Source organism: Stenella coeruleoalba (assembly GCF_951394435.1).
Source record: "Stenella coeruleoalba genome assembly, chromosome: 11".
NCBI classification, from domain to species: domain Eukaryota; kingdom Metazoa; phylum Chordata; class Mammalia; order Artiodactyla; family Delphinidae; genus Stenella; species Stenella coeruleoalba.
Window position 1 is genome coordinate 78,783,130 of NC_137157.1, and position 13,969 is coordinate 78,797,098.

Consider the following 13,969-nt stretch of genomic DNA (forward strand, 5'->3'; position numbering starts at 1 on the left):
ATTAATCAGTTGAAAGGAATTCTATACCGAAATAAGACTACACTATAATTCTATAATTTGTGTAGCATATGTCTATGTGTGTAATTTTTTTTTACTAAAGTTTGCCAAAGTTTAAAAGAATAAAGAAAACAGACTCTCAAACCGCTACCTTATATTCATCCACAATAATGCTGAGGGCTTCATGACCAGCTTTCCTCATGTCTTCCAATTCTTGTTTATGTTTTTCCTGAAAGAAAGCAAGAAACTAAGCCATGATTTGTTCTTTTGACAAAATAACAACACACCATTGACTTCTGTATCTATAAGTGATTGAGTAGCTTGTGGCACACAGCTGCAAACAAACAGAAAAACTATTAAAAAAAAAAGTTCTGTTTAAAAGCACTCTGGAGGGCTGTGGCAATGAGAAATTAAAGGGAAACAATAACTGAGAAAGGAAAACCATGCTGCGAGGTAAGGTAACACATGGCAATGGTGTTATCCCTTGGGGCATTTGGCAATTCTGGACCTGGATCTAGAGACAGGAGGTCCTGTGTTATTTCAACAAGCCAGAACCTTTTTTTTTTTTCATTACTTCTCTAGTAACATATACATGCCAATAGTTTAATACATAATAAAGTTTGAGAACCACTGGATTAAGGTAATCAACCCCCCATTCTACCTTCCTAGGAAAGCAGAGGCTTACCTCTCTTTGGAGAATGTTAACATCCTACACAGAGGCTTTCCAATTTTTCAAACACAATGTACAGCTTTCAATGCAAAATTATCAGAGATGGTAACAGATGAGACCAAAGAAACAGAAAACAGAAAAGACAAAAGAAACAGACCCATGTGTGATTCAGAAATTACTTATCAAAGAGTTTAAAATATGTATGAATAATACATTCAAGAAAATAGAGAAGAAATGGAGAAAACAGATAGGATAGAGATTTTCTTCAGAGAACCGGGATTCGTAAAACAGAAATTCTACCGTGAGAAAAAAATGTATTATTAACAACACAATAGATGAGGTAAATAGTAGGTGAAACAGCAGAAAGCAGGATGAGAGAACCAAAAGACAGTGGGGGAAAAAAAAAGAAACTACAGCAGAAAGAGAAATAAGTGATGGAAAATACAAGAAAAAACTTTAAAAAGACATGGGACAGAGTAAAAAGATCAAATATACATGTAACAGAAGAATTGTTAACAAATAATCCAAAGAAAGAAGAAAAAAATTAAATGTAGCAAGATGGCAACAATAGAGTGATGAAGAAAAATAGAAAACAAAAATTTCTAACATTATGCATGAATTCAGGGTATTACAAAACCTACAGATATTTCTAATAAGCAGTAAGATATTATTAAATATTAGAGCAATAAATATGAAATTTTAGATGAAATGAAAAAACTCCTATGAAAAAACACAACTTAACAAAACTGAAAGAAGATGAAATAAAAACTCTGAAGAGTCCTATATGTGTTTTAAAAAAATTGAACCTGTATTAATTTAAAAACCAAACAAAATAAAACTTCCGACCAAGGAAACCATAAGCCCAGATGATTTAACAGGTTGATTTTAATAAACATTTAAGAAACAAGTAACAGAAACCTTACACAAAATCTTCCAGAGAATAAAAAAAGAAGGAATACTTCCCTACATATTTTATTAAGACAGCATATTCCCTTATACTAAAATCTGTAAAGATAAAATTATGAACCAATCTCTTTTATGAAAACAGAAGTTAAAATTCCACATAAAATATTAGCAGATGGAATCTAGCAATACATAAATAAGATAATACATCTCAACCAAGTGGGATTTATTTTAGGAATGTCAGGTAGGTAGAAGTGACGTACACCATTTCAAGCTTGAACCACAAAGCCTCCAACACAATCCTCCACACATTCCCTTTTTCCCCCTATTTGCTTGCTGATGTCAATGCCTAAGATGACAATTAAAGTCACGTGCTGTGAACGGCAGCAGGGCCTCTATCAGCCTGGGACCCTGAATGACTGCACCATCACCCCAGTGGACTTAGAGAGAAAATTAACTATATTTAGGGAAAAGATAACACCAACAGTTCCTGTTCATTTACTGCCACCCCTTTCTCATTTATAAGCTCCCCTCATTTACTATGCCTTACTTATTCACAAGTTCTATTTCACTGTCAAATTCTAATTGCCATTTCCAGTATATCACTTTATGTAACTTTCTGTAGCTAAGTCATTCTTTCCCAAAACAGCCTAAACATAAAGGACCAACAAGGGCACTTATTATAAACACTGATTTTTGTTGGTATGATTATCAATCTATGGCTCACGGCAGCAATCTTTTTAAAGTCATTTTCCCATTTCTGTCAGAGTTGTTTCAGTAAAAACTAAATAACATAGCAGCTAAATCCAATTACCTGGTAAAGCAAGCTCATACGTTCTATTATACTAAAAAGCAAACACATGTAGGCAGCACTACCAACTCATCACTTTGGAACTCCCATTCAGGTCAGGTTATCTCACTAATGGTATGTGACTGTCTCATAAAATGACCTAGGAGGGCAAAAGTATCAATTTCTATGCTGAATATTAACATAGATTTTGTTTTTCTTAGTTTTTAAGATTAAAAAAAAGTAAATAGAAACATTTTTCTGACACTTTCTTTTCACATCATAGTGGAACATCTTAGGCAGTTCTTGGGATGCATATATTATACCTTAAGACCAATGATTTATGACAAAGTCATATAAAACAGGTTACATGGTCAAACAAATTGTGGAAATTAACAATGTATATTAAAATATTAGACCTCCTACAAACCCACAAGTAAAGAAATTTGTTGAACTTTACTAAAACCAGCATTTTTCAGACTTAACTAATTAAATATTAATTTACTTTTTTTCTCTCTCTGGACAATACCTATTACCAACTAATCAGTTCAGAATTGAAACTGAGAACCAAAAAGGTCAAGAAAGCTTTCTAGAGTTAATCAGTCTAAAGCAAAGCAAATTAACCTAGATCCACTAAGTGAAACTGAGAATATAATCTATTTTTACCTCAGTAATTAGAAATTGAAGATGAATATGCACCATTTCAATTATAAAGTTTGATCATTCAACAACTATGTTCTGAATAATGAACCATTAAAAAGTATTAGTGTGCCATTTAAGGCACACATAGAGTACATTATATTAAGCAATTCATATAAAAGGTTTTTTCTAATAGACATTTTATAAATGATCAAAATGTTCTATGACATTATATTTTATTATAATTGAAAATAAACACTTAGTCAATGGCTGTATCTTCTCACATAGAAGGAACAGCAATCCAGTGCTTTGCATAGTGCCTTAGAACACAGCAGCTGTTCACAAATGTTTGTTGGATTACGCTGAAATTCTCATTATTGACATAATGGATTTCTATAATCATTTTAGATATCAGAACTAAAATTTTGAAATTATATTCAATGTGTACTTCATAAGAAATTTTTACATAATGTAGAGATGCTCAGTGATATTCATCATTCAAGATAGAAAATGTAGACTCTGAGAGTACCATGAAATTTACAGTTACCGATCACCTAAAATTTTCCCAGATGCCATTAGTTTATACCAAATTTTCTTTGTAAGCATTATATTTAATTTAAACAATAACTATGTGCCTGACTCTGCTAGCCTCTGGGGACAAAAAGATGCTGAAAATATAATAGTTATCTTCAGCCTAGTAATACAGAAGATTGACTAACCTGTATACAGTAACTTGAAAGTGATAATGAGTACGAAAGGATTTTGTTAATGAAGACAAAAATACGATATTATTACTGCTGCTACTAGAATCACATTTGCTACTGCTACTTTTCAATAATGAACAAAACCCCTAGACCAAAGATCAGCGAAACCATAGAAGGCTAAATAACACATAAACAAACTAGAAGAAACAAAAAACTATAGAATACTCTACCCAACAACAACAGAATACACATTATTCCCAAGTGGAAATGGAACAATCTCCAGGATAGACTATATGGTAGGCCACAAAACAAATCTTAATAAATTTTTAAATACTGAAGTCAAAGTATGCTCTTTGACCACAAGGGAATGAAATTTGAAATAATTAATAGTGGGAAACTTGAGAAAATTCACAAATGTGTAGAAATTAACACATTCCTAAATAACCAATGAGTCAAAGAAGAAATCACAAGGAAAATTAAAAATCTATATATAAAAAAGAAGAATTTCAAATCAATAACCTAACCTTTCACCTTAAAAAACTAGAAAAAGAAGAGCAAACGAAACCCAAAGCAAGCATAATGAAGGAAATAAAAAGATTAGAAAGAAAATAAATAAAAGAATAGAAAAAAATAGAGAAAATCAACTGGACCAAAGTTGGTTCTTTAAAAAAAGTCGACAATATTGACAAATCTTGATTGACCAAGAAAAAAAAAAAAGATGACTCAAATTATTAAAATCAGGAATGAAGGAAAGGACTTACTACTGAATTTAAAGAAACAAAAAGGAGCATATGAAAATATTATGAATAACTGTATGCCAATAAATTAGATAACAAGGTTGTAATGGACAAATTCCTAGAAATATGTAAACTACCAAAATTGACTCAAGAAGAAACAGAAAACCAAACAGACTTATAACGAGAATAAATCAGTAATCAAAAAACTTCGCACAAAGAAAATCCCTTCTTTCAGATGACTTCAGTGGTGAATTCTAATAAATGTTTATTAAAAGGATTAACATCAATATTTTTCCCCAAAATAGATGAGGAAATATGTTCTAACTCATTCTATGAGGCCAGTATTACACTAATCCAAAGCCACACAAAGACAACACAAAAAAAGACAAAGTGATGTGTCTTATGAATATGGATGAAAAGTTCCTCAAAAAAATAGCAGCAAGCAGAATCCAACAGCATATTAAAAAGACTAGGATCAAGTGTAATTTATCTCAGGAATGCAAAGGTGGTCCAACATACAAAAAGCAATCCATTTAATACACCACATTTAAACAATGAAGGAAATAAAACCCCACATGATCATCTCAGTATGCAGAAAAAGAGTGACAAGATCAAGCATATTTTCACTATAAAAATACTCAACAAACTAGGAATAAAATACAGTATCCTCAGCCTGATAAAGGGCATTTGTGAAAAACCCACAGCTAACATCATAATATTGTCAGACTAAAAACTTTCCCCTAACATCAGGAACAAGACAAGGCTGTACACTCTTGCCACCTCAAACATTATACTGAAATTCTAGCAAGGGCATTAGGCAAGAAAAATAAATAAAAGGCATCCTTGGAAATTATTATATCAGAAATGAAGAAGTAAAACTATCCTTATTTTCAGAAGACATGATTTTACACATGGGAAACTGTAAAAAATTATTAGATCTAATAAACAAAACACTATTAAATCTAATAAGTTAAACAAAGTTATAAGAAACAAGGTCAAGACAAAAATCAGTTGTATTTCTATATATTTTCAATGAACAAACTAAATATGAAATAAAGAAAACAATTTCATTTACAATAGTATGAAAAATGATAAAATACTTAGAAATATTTTTTTACCAAAGATGTATAAAACTTTTTACACTACAAACGACAAAACATTGTAGAGTCTTAAAACATGTAAAGACATCCTGTGTTCCTGGATTGGAAGACTTAGTCGTTAATCCCAAAATTTATCTGTAGATTCAATAAAATCCCTATCAAAATACCAGTGACTTTATTTTGCAGAATCAGACAAGCTCATCCTAAAATTCATATAGAATTGCAAGGGATTATGAGTAGTTAAAATAATCTTGAAAAAGAAGAGCAAAGTTGGTGGACTTATACTTCCCAATTTCAAAACTTAGCACAAAGCTGAAGTAACCAAAACAGTGTGGTACTGGCATAAGGACAGAGAGTCCAGTAGAAAATAAAAATGAGACTCCCAAAATAAGCCCATACATCTATAACCAATTGATTTTTGACAAAAGTAAACAAGTCAATTCAATAGCAAGAGAATAATCTTATCAGCAAATGATGGTGGGATAACTAGACACACATGCAAAAGGATAAATCTGGAACCCCACTTCACATATGTATAAATATTAACTCAAAATAAATCAAATTCCTTAATATAAAAGCTAAAACTATTAAATTCTTGTGGGAAAAATAGGTGCATACCTTTGTAACCTTGGATTAGGCAACAGTTTGTAAAAATATGACACTATAAGCACAAGTGAACAATTTTAAAAATACATAAATTTCAAACTTTGTGCATCAAAGGACAGTATCAAGGAAGCAAAAAAGCAGCCCACTAAATATGTGTAAATAATATATCTAAGAAAGGTCTGGTATCCAGAATGTATACAACTCTCATAACTCAGCAACAAGACGACAACCAAATTTTAAAAATAGGCAAAGAACTTGAGTTGATATTTCTCCAAAGATACAAACGTTCAACATCATTAGCCATTATGAAATTCAAGTCAAAACCACTGGCATCCACTAGCATGGCTATAATTAAATAGACAGAAAATAAGTGTTGGCAAGGAGGTGGAGAAACTGAGACCCTCACACCTTGCTGGTTGAAATGTAAAATGGTGTTTCCACAGTGAAAAACATTTTCGCAGTTCCTCAAAAAAATTAAACATAGAATTACCAAATGTCCCAGAAATTTCACTCCTAGTTATATACCTAACGGCACTGAAAATATACATTCACACAAAACTTTGGACACAAATGTTCTATCAGCATTATTAATAATAGCAAAAAAAGTAAAAACAATGTAAATGTTCATCAGCTAATAAATAAACAAAATGAAGTATTATCCATACAAGGGAATATTATTCACCCATAAAAGGAATGAAACGATACATGCTTTAACATGGAAGAACCTTGAAACCATTATGCTAAGTGGAAGTAGCTAGACACAAATGGCCACATATTGCATGATTTCATTTTATATGAAATGTCCAAAATAGGTAAATCTAGAGATAGCAAGTACATTAGCAATTGCCAGGTGCTGGGGGAGAGGGAACTAGGGAAGAACTGATTAATGCATGCAGGGCTTCTTCTTGAGGTGATGACACTATCTGGCACTAGATACTAGTGACAATACAACAACATTGTGAATATACTAAAAAACACTAAACTCTACACTTTAAAATATTTTAAATGGTGAATTTTATATTATGCAAATTTTATCCTAATACAAAAAAACACACTGGTGCAAGAAAGAAATAATATGTTTGTATCAATTTAATTTCTAAGCTGAAAGGTGTTTTTCTTTGATTTTGTTATTCATTTCTAATTTTGTTTCATTCTGATCAGAGAACGCTGGTTTTATAATTTTACTTCTTGGAATTCAGTGGGGTGAAAGATTCCTCATAAACAACCAAGAGAATAACATTTTTGAATGCCGCGAACCACTTGCAGCTTTTAAAATTGAAAATCAGTTAGCTGTATATAAATCCTGATTCACATTTTCTTTCTTTGAATATCTTAATTATGTTACATTATTTTTTGGCATGAAGTGTTTTTTTAAAAGTCTGCCATGGATCTAATTTTCTTTATTTTATATTTAGATTGATAATACAATTTCTCTTCCAGAGTCACTTTTGAGAATAAAAGGGTTTCTATTAATAACTGCACTAGGATAACTAGGATAACTGCACTAGGATAAGAATGATCCTGAGCAAACCAAAAAGCAGAGTCATTGTAGTTACAGAATTCCAAGGTGTTCTTTTGAAGGATACTTTCTTTAAAGTCACTAGATTGTATCTCATAATTGACTGGGGTCTATTTTCCCAGGTACACATGTGCACTTTCAAAATAGGCCTTCTTTTATTTCCTGTAAGGTGGGTGAATTACATTTTTCATATAGCTCTGTTTCACCTCTTTAGTTTTCTTCTTCAGGGACTCCAGTTATACCCATTTTGGATTGGGTTTGCTTGTTTTCTATAATTATTCCTTTCTCTCAAATTCTTTCTTCATTTATATGATAGTTTTCATTTTTCTTTTTGCCATGCTTTATTATTTTCTTCTTTCTATAGTATTACATTTACTCTTCTTTCAAGCTTCGTCTTCATTTTAGCATTTTTTCTTTTATGTCATTCTTTTTTTTGTCTATCAGCTATATCTTCTTATTTAATTCTTCTTTTCTCATTTCTGAACCATTCTACTTCTGATTTATGCTGTTCTTCAAATGCTTCCATCGTTGTACTCAGTTCCACAACAATCCTTTTCTCATATCCACGTACCAGTTCACCCGTAGGTATTCCTGAATAAGGAGTTGAGGTTAGCCTGAAGAACTCTCCCAGCTTCACGATTCTAGGGCTCCCTCTTCTATTGCTATTATAAGGTAATTAAAAATTTTTCCAGGGTAGCCACTTCTCCAGTACTTTCTGATATCTGCTTTCTCTGAACCCCTCCCTTACCAGTATCTGAACATTCTCCTTCCTTCAGTGTCTGTACTACTCCCTACCATTCCCCTTACCATGCACCTCTGTACTTTAAGAAGGGTACTTTCTCAGTATTTCCAAAAGAAATGAGGGCTCAGAGCACTCAGCCAGTTTTAGCTGTTGTCCTCAGATCTGTCTTCTAACTCCCCTACTCTGATTGGGAACTGTTTCTTTTGGGGTGTCAATATTTGGGTCTCTAGGCCCTCAGGACCACCCTAAATCCCATTTATGTTCCCTTCCATCACTCAAGCACAGATGTGATAGACATGCACATCTTGTTGCTGTCAATAGTTCAGCTCTACCAGCTTGTGCTCCAGAATTCATATAAACACAACTGTCATCTCTTTTATTCTTTCTGAAGATGGTATTTATGGATTTTTTTTCCTTTATCTTAGTCTAATTTTGTAAGACAATCTGAAAGATTCAAAAACTATGCCTCTGCTGCTGCCAATCACCATGCCAAATCCACCCCTTTTCGTTCCTGAAATATTTTCTTTACTTGGTTCTTCTCCTTCTCAGTCTGTCCTGTTGGCTCCTTTTCATCGCCCCAATCTCGAAATGTAGGAGTTCCCCGAGGATGAGATCTCTTCTTTAACTGTTCAACTTCTAATTAACCTTAAGTATTATCAACGTACAACTCAAATTATATATCCAACCCTGCCATGGCTGACCCTCAGATTTATTTATCTAGCTGCCTATTAAGGTCTTTACACATATATCTATAAGAAATCTCAAAGTTAACATGTCCAATGTCAAACCTTTTATTTTCCTCCACCAAACTTCCAGTTGCTCAGACAAAAAAATCCTAAAATTGTGTTTAATTTCTCTCCTTTTTTCCCTCACAATCCACATGCAATACCTCAGAAGTCCTACTGGCTTGACCGTTATATTTATTTCTTTAACAGAATCTGAAATAATACGACTGTGTGCCAGGCACTGTTCTAAACCCTTTGCAAATATCGGTTCATTTATTTTACTTATTTAAACCTAATATCTCCATCTCATGATCTAAAGTCTGAGCACTGGTCAACACTGCCACTGCTACTTCTCTAGTCCACACCACAATCATTTCCCAACATCTCTGCCTCTTTGAGTCTGCCCTTCCTCCAATACTGCAGCCAAAACAGTCCTTTAAAACTTTAGGGCAATCACAAAGAATGTAAGTTTTATGATGGCAGGAATCGTTCACCACAATATCCACAGGACCTAAAATAGTAGCAGGCACAGTGTGGATGCTCAATAAATATCTGTTAAATAATGAAATATCACACTTCTGGATCAACATTCCTAAGTAGCTTCCACATTACTGCAAATAAACTCTATAATCCCTCCCATAGCCCAAAGCTATACCCCTCTCTACCTAAGTCTCTCCATCTGTTGTCATTGGCCTTCCTCAAGTCGTTATAAGCACATTCTTACCATAAGGCTATTGAGCTTGTTATTCGCGATGCTTGATACACTCTTCACCCCAGATATCCCACACTCACTTCCTTTGGATACTACTCAAAAACCAGTGTACCAGAGAGACGTTCCCTGACCCACTGTGTATAAAATAGTGCACACTCATCATTGCCCACTAGTCATGCTTTATTTTTAATCATTGCTCCTATCACTACTTATTGTTTTGTACTTATTCTTCATTGCCAGTCTCCCTTATATATTGGGGAAGATACTGATGGCACTCTAGCACTATGGCACTTGAGAAGGTTAGGAAAAGACAGATACTAGGCAGATTTCAAAGTCTAACATTAAGTTCAATTTGGGAAGGTGAAATTTCACTTGCCATTCAATACACATATCTCAAATGGTGCCTTGTATATATTGTCTGTTCAGTAAATAAGAAATGAATAAAAAAGAGATTGAATGGAAAGGATTTGAAGGCCAAATACATTTGGGAAGTGAGAAGAGTGTTTCATTCTTCATCAGAGAGAGTTATTTAACATCATAATAAGAATGTTAAAAATGTATTTAAAACTTGGTCTCCAAAAAGGAGGCTACTTAATAGGTTCACATATCTGTTTGTTGAATGAATGAATGAGATTATGATCAATGCTCTTTTTCTGATATAAGCCCAGAATTTAAGTTAATAAACACATTAATTAATTAATCAATTAACATCTTTGGGTCCGTTTCTAATAAATGAGGGAGTTGGATTAAATCATTTCTAAAATACACTTCCAAATTTCTTAATGCTATTCTATGATATTGTATGCTAAAATTAGATCAATCAACCCACTTTGCTTACTTCAAAGTTACTGATGTTAATCATACAACCACACTGTAACAGTCCAGGCTGCCCACTTACCAAAAGAAAAACACAGGAATAACCAAATAGTCATACATGGCCTGAAATTCTTATTTCAAGAATATAGAGCCAAAAACTTACAACTTCTCTTCAAAGTAGTCAAAACCAAATTTGACCACAATGATAGCTTTCTTTCAAAATGTCAAACCCAAAACTATCACTACAAAGGGAAGATTCAGAAAAATGCTCTCACCTTAAATAAAACTACAGACTTTTAAACAAGAAGAGACTTTAAAGGTAAGCTATTCCAATGTATTCATTTTACAAATGAGGAAACTGAGGCCTAGAGAGGCTAAGTTTGTTCAAGATCACTGAGTTATCAATAAGGGCAGGGTGAAGCCTAAATCACATCTTCTGATAGCCAGCCCAATGTTTATTGAAAAATATCATGACAAAGACTGAACTATTTGAGTATATTCCAAACTGCTCCTCAACAGGTTTGTTTTCTATATAAAAATAACTAACGTGTCATAAGTCACTCCTTCTGATGAAAACAAGACATAAACGGGTCACTTTTGGTAAAACTTGAAATAGTCATTCACCAATTCATTACTGTCAACCAGAAATTCTGGTCTGACAAAAATGTGTAAGGTGCTTTTCAAACATCATCAGAAGCACATTCTAATCAATTCTCTACTACCCACAATCACTCCAATACCAACCTCTTGCCGAAGTTATTAAATATACATAGGTCTAATAGTTTTAATATGCCTGCACATGATTGGTGTTGAAAAATTATCTTTGAATAAATACATGTCAATAGGAATCACATAATTAACAAATATAGATGCTTCATGGGAAAATGAGAAATTAGCAATGTTTTAAAAATAACTTTAAAATTTCATTGCTATATTGATGACAAAACTCAATTCAGATATTTGAATCACAATTCATACAAAAAAAAAATTTTAAGCCCAAGCTTATGGGAAAAACATTTTGTAATTCACATTATATTATCGTTGGTCATTGTGAAATCAAGTAGAACCCATACTAATCACCTCTAATAAGTTAATCCATGCATAGCAGCAGAATCCTCTCCAACAAAGATGGTAAAAGTGAACATTTGGCTGATGTATTTGGAATGACTTACTACAGTACTTTACCAAAAGAGAGAAGGAAGGAAGGTAGGAAGGAAAGAATGGACGGAGGGAGGGACAGAAGGAGAAAGGAAACTCCAAAGTCCAATCAATCATTCTATTCCACCCATTAGAAAGCAGTTGCTTTTCACCTTCCAAATTCTTTGGCCAAGAGCAAGTCTATAATTAGATGGAACATAATTAGCAGAACATAATTAGCTAATATAGTTTGATTGAGAAAGGTTTCCTAATACACGCTTCATTACCACTTTCTCTGAAGCCACAAGATTATATCCCTTACAAAATAACTAATCAACTATATTGGATAAGGCAGCCATAAATATCTCCAGATATTCCAAAAGGAAATGTGCAGGGCAAGAAATCAAAATACAGGTAGTGGGATAACATCTAACCAATGCACTGAAAGGTTCTGACTCAGAAATGGTATAAAATCCTCCCACCAAAATCTGAAGAATCCAACATACCAACATGGCCTAATTGTAAATGTCAGAGAAGCACAAAGTAGACGAGATTATCCCATAGGCACCTACTTTATCAAAACGGAACAAAAACAGCAACACATGACCTCTCCATCTCTCACTCACCCCACATTTGACAGCTGCAACAAGCTTAGCTGGTTTCTAAAAGAAAGCACGTTTTACTGGCATGACACAGCATAAGTCTTTCCCACTGAAAAAATGTTTAATCTTTACCTCCTCACTCTATCTCATTTCTTAGTTTCTCTATACAATCAGTAACAACACATGACAGAATCCTTCAAAATCTTACCAAGTTAGTTTCACAGACTAATTCAAATATTTAGCCAAATATAAAATAGGAAAAAAATATAACACAAGCATGAAAGAATCAGCCTAAAAGTATAAAGTAATATTACATATGGAAATAAAGCATTAGTGCCATAAAGTATAAAGTAATATTACATATGGAAATAAAGCATTAGTGTCATAATAAACTGTACCCAGTACTGAAACAGACACCCTTAATATGTGTGTCCCTTTAGCGTAAGATTTCCAAAATCTTTCAAAGGATTAATTTTCATCTCTGGCCCTATCCCGTTAATGTCCACCTTAACACTGCATGGATTTCATCAGCACACAGATCTAGAACCATCAGCTTTGTGGCCTCCTCTCAATCAAAAACAAGATAACAAAACAAACTTCTGGAAGTTTTCTAACAGATACAATGATGAAGGTATGCAGAGAACCCCACAATGTGTTCACACCAGCACAGAAGTAATTGATTTTCTATATGCTTACAAAACCCAGATATGGCAATGTCATGTCCATGTCTAAACCAAACTTTTAAGAAAGAATTAGTAGTTAGCAAATGAGAAACGAATAAGCAGGCCACAGCTAATTTCTTGTTCTAAAGATGGAAACAACTACTCAAGTGAAATTCGTAAGAGAAGATGATATGTTTGTAACAGTGTCATTATTGTTGTCATTATCATTTCTCCATTAGCACAACATCTCCTCTACCAACTACAATCTGTTAAAGAATAAAGGCCAAATCCTGCAAAGTCTGAGAATACGGTCTCTTGCATAACTTTGGCTAAATTCCTGGCTAATTTGTTGATTGGATTGGCTCTACTCCCACTGCTACTTCAATGTCACCTTATTATTTGCTCTAAGAGGAAAGGCAGGAACTCCACTCTGCGCCAGATTTAAAAGAAATCACTATTTATCTTCGACTTTGTTAAAGTCTTCAAAGACAAAGTGCCTTGAGAAGCAGATGCTCAAAACTAACTCAAGCCAAACAGAGGACAAAAGAAAGGAATGGAAAGGAGAAGGGGAGAAAAAAAAAAAAAGATGAAGGAAAAGAGGGAGGGAGGAAGGAAGGAGGGATGGGGAGGAGGGAGGAAAAGAGGGAAGAGCAGACAGTTTGCAACAGTTAATGGGAAAGACTTATGCCTTATGTATATATCTACAAACATCATCCCATTCAATAAGGATGTGAACCTCTTCAAAATTCTTCTAATTTCTTATGATTTTTCCCATCTTAGGCCTACTCTCCAAAGTTTGGCTGTATTTTAATTCTGGTAACAGAAAGGGACTTTCTAACAACACTGTTTCTCAAAATACTTAACATTTTGATTGAGAAAAGAAAAATGGCTTAATAAAAATCATTTTTTAA

At 33.4% G+C, this 13,969-nt stretch overlaps 1 protein-coding gene across 9 annotated transcripts in view; it reads right to left on the minus strand.

The window, feature by feature from the left end:
- Nucleotides 1–13,969, minus strand: part of CCDC91 (coiled-coil domain containing 91) — a gene marked incomplete at its 3' end in the record, with an annotated part of 371,630 nt that overhangs the window by 187,651 nt on the left and 170,010 nt on the right. For all 9 annotated transcript variants that reach the window (XM_079937340.1, XM_079937341.1, XM_079937344.1 and 6 more), the window contains one exon: nucleotides 149–226. In XM_079937340.1, coding sequence (XP_079793466.1) covers nucleotides 149–226 — 78 coding nt within the window. The remainder of the gene's footprint in view (nucleotides 1–148; nucleotides 227–13,969) is intronic.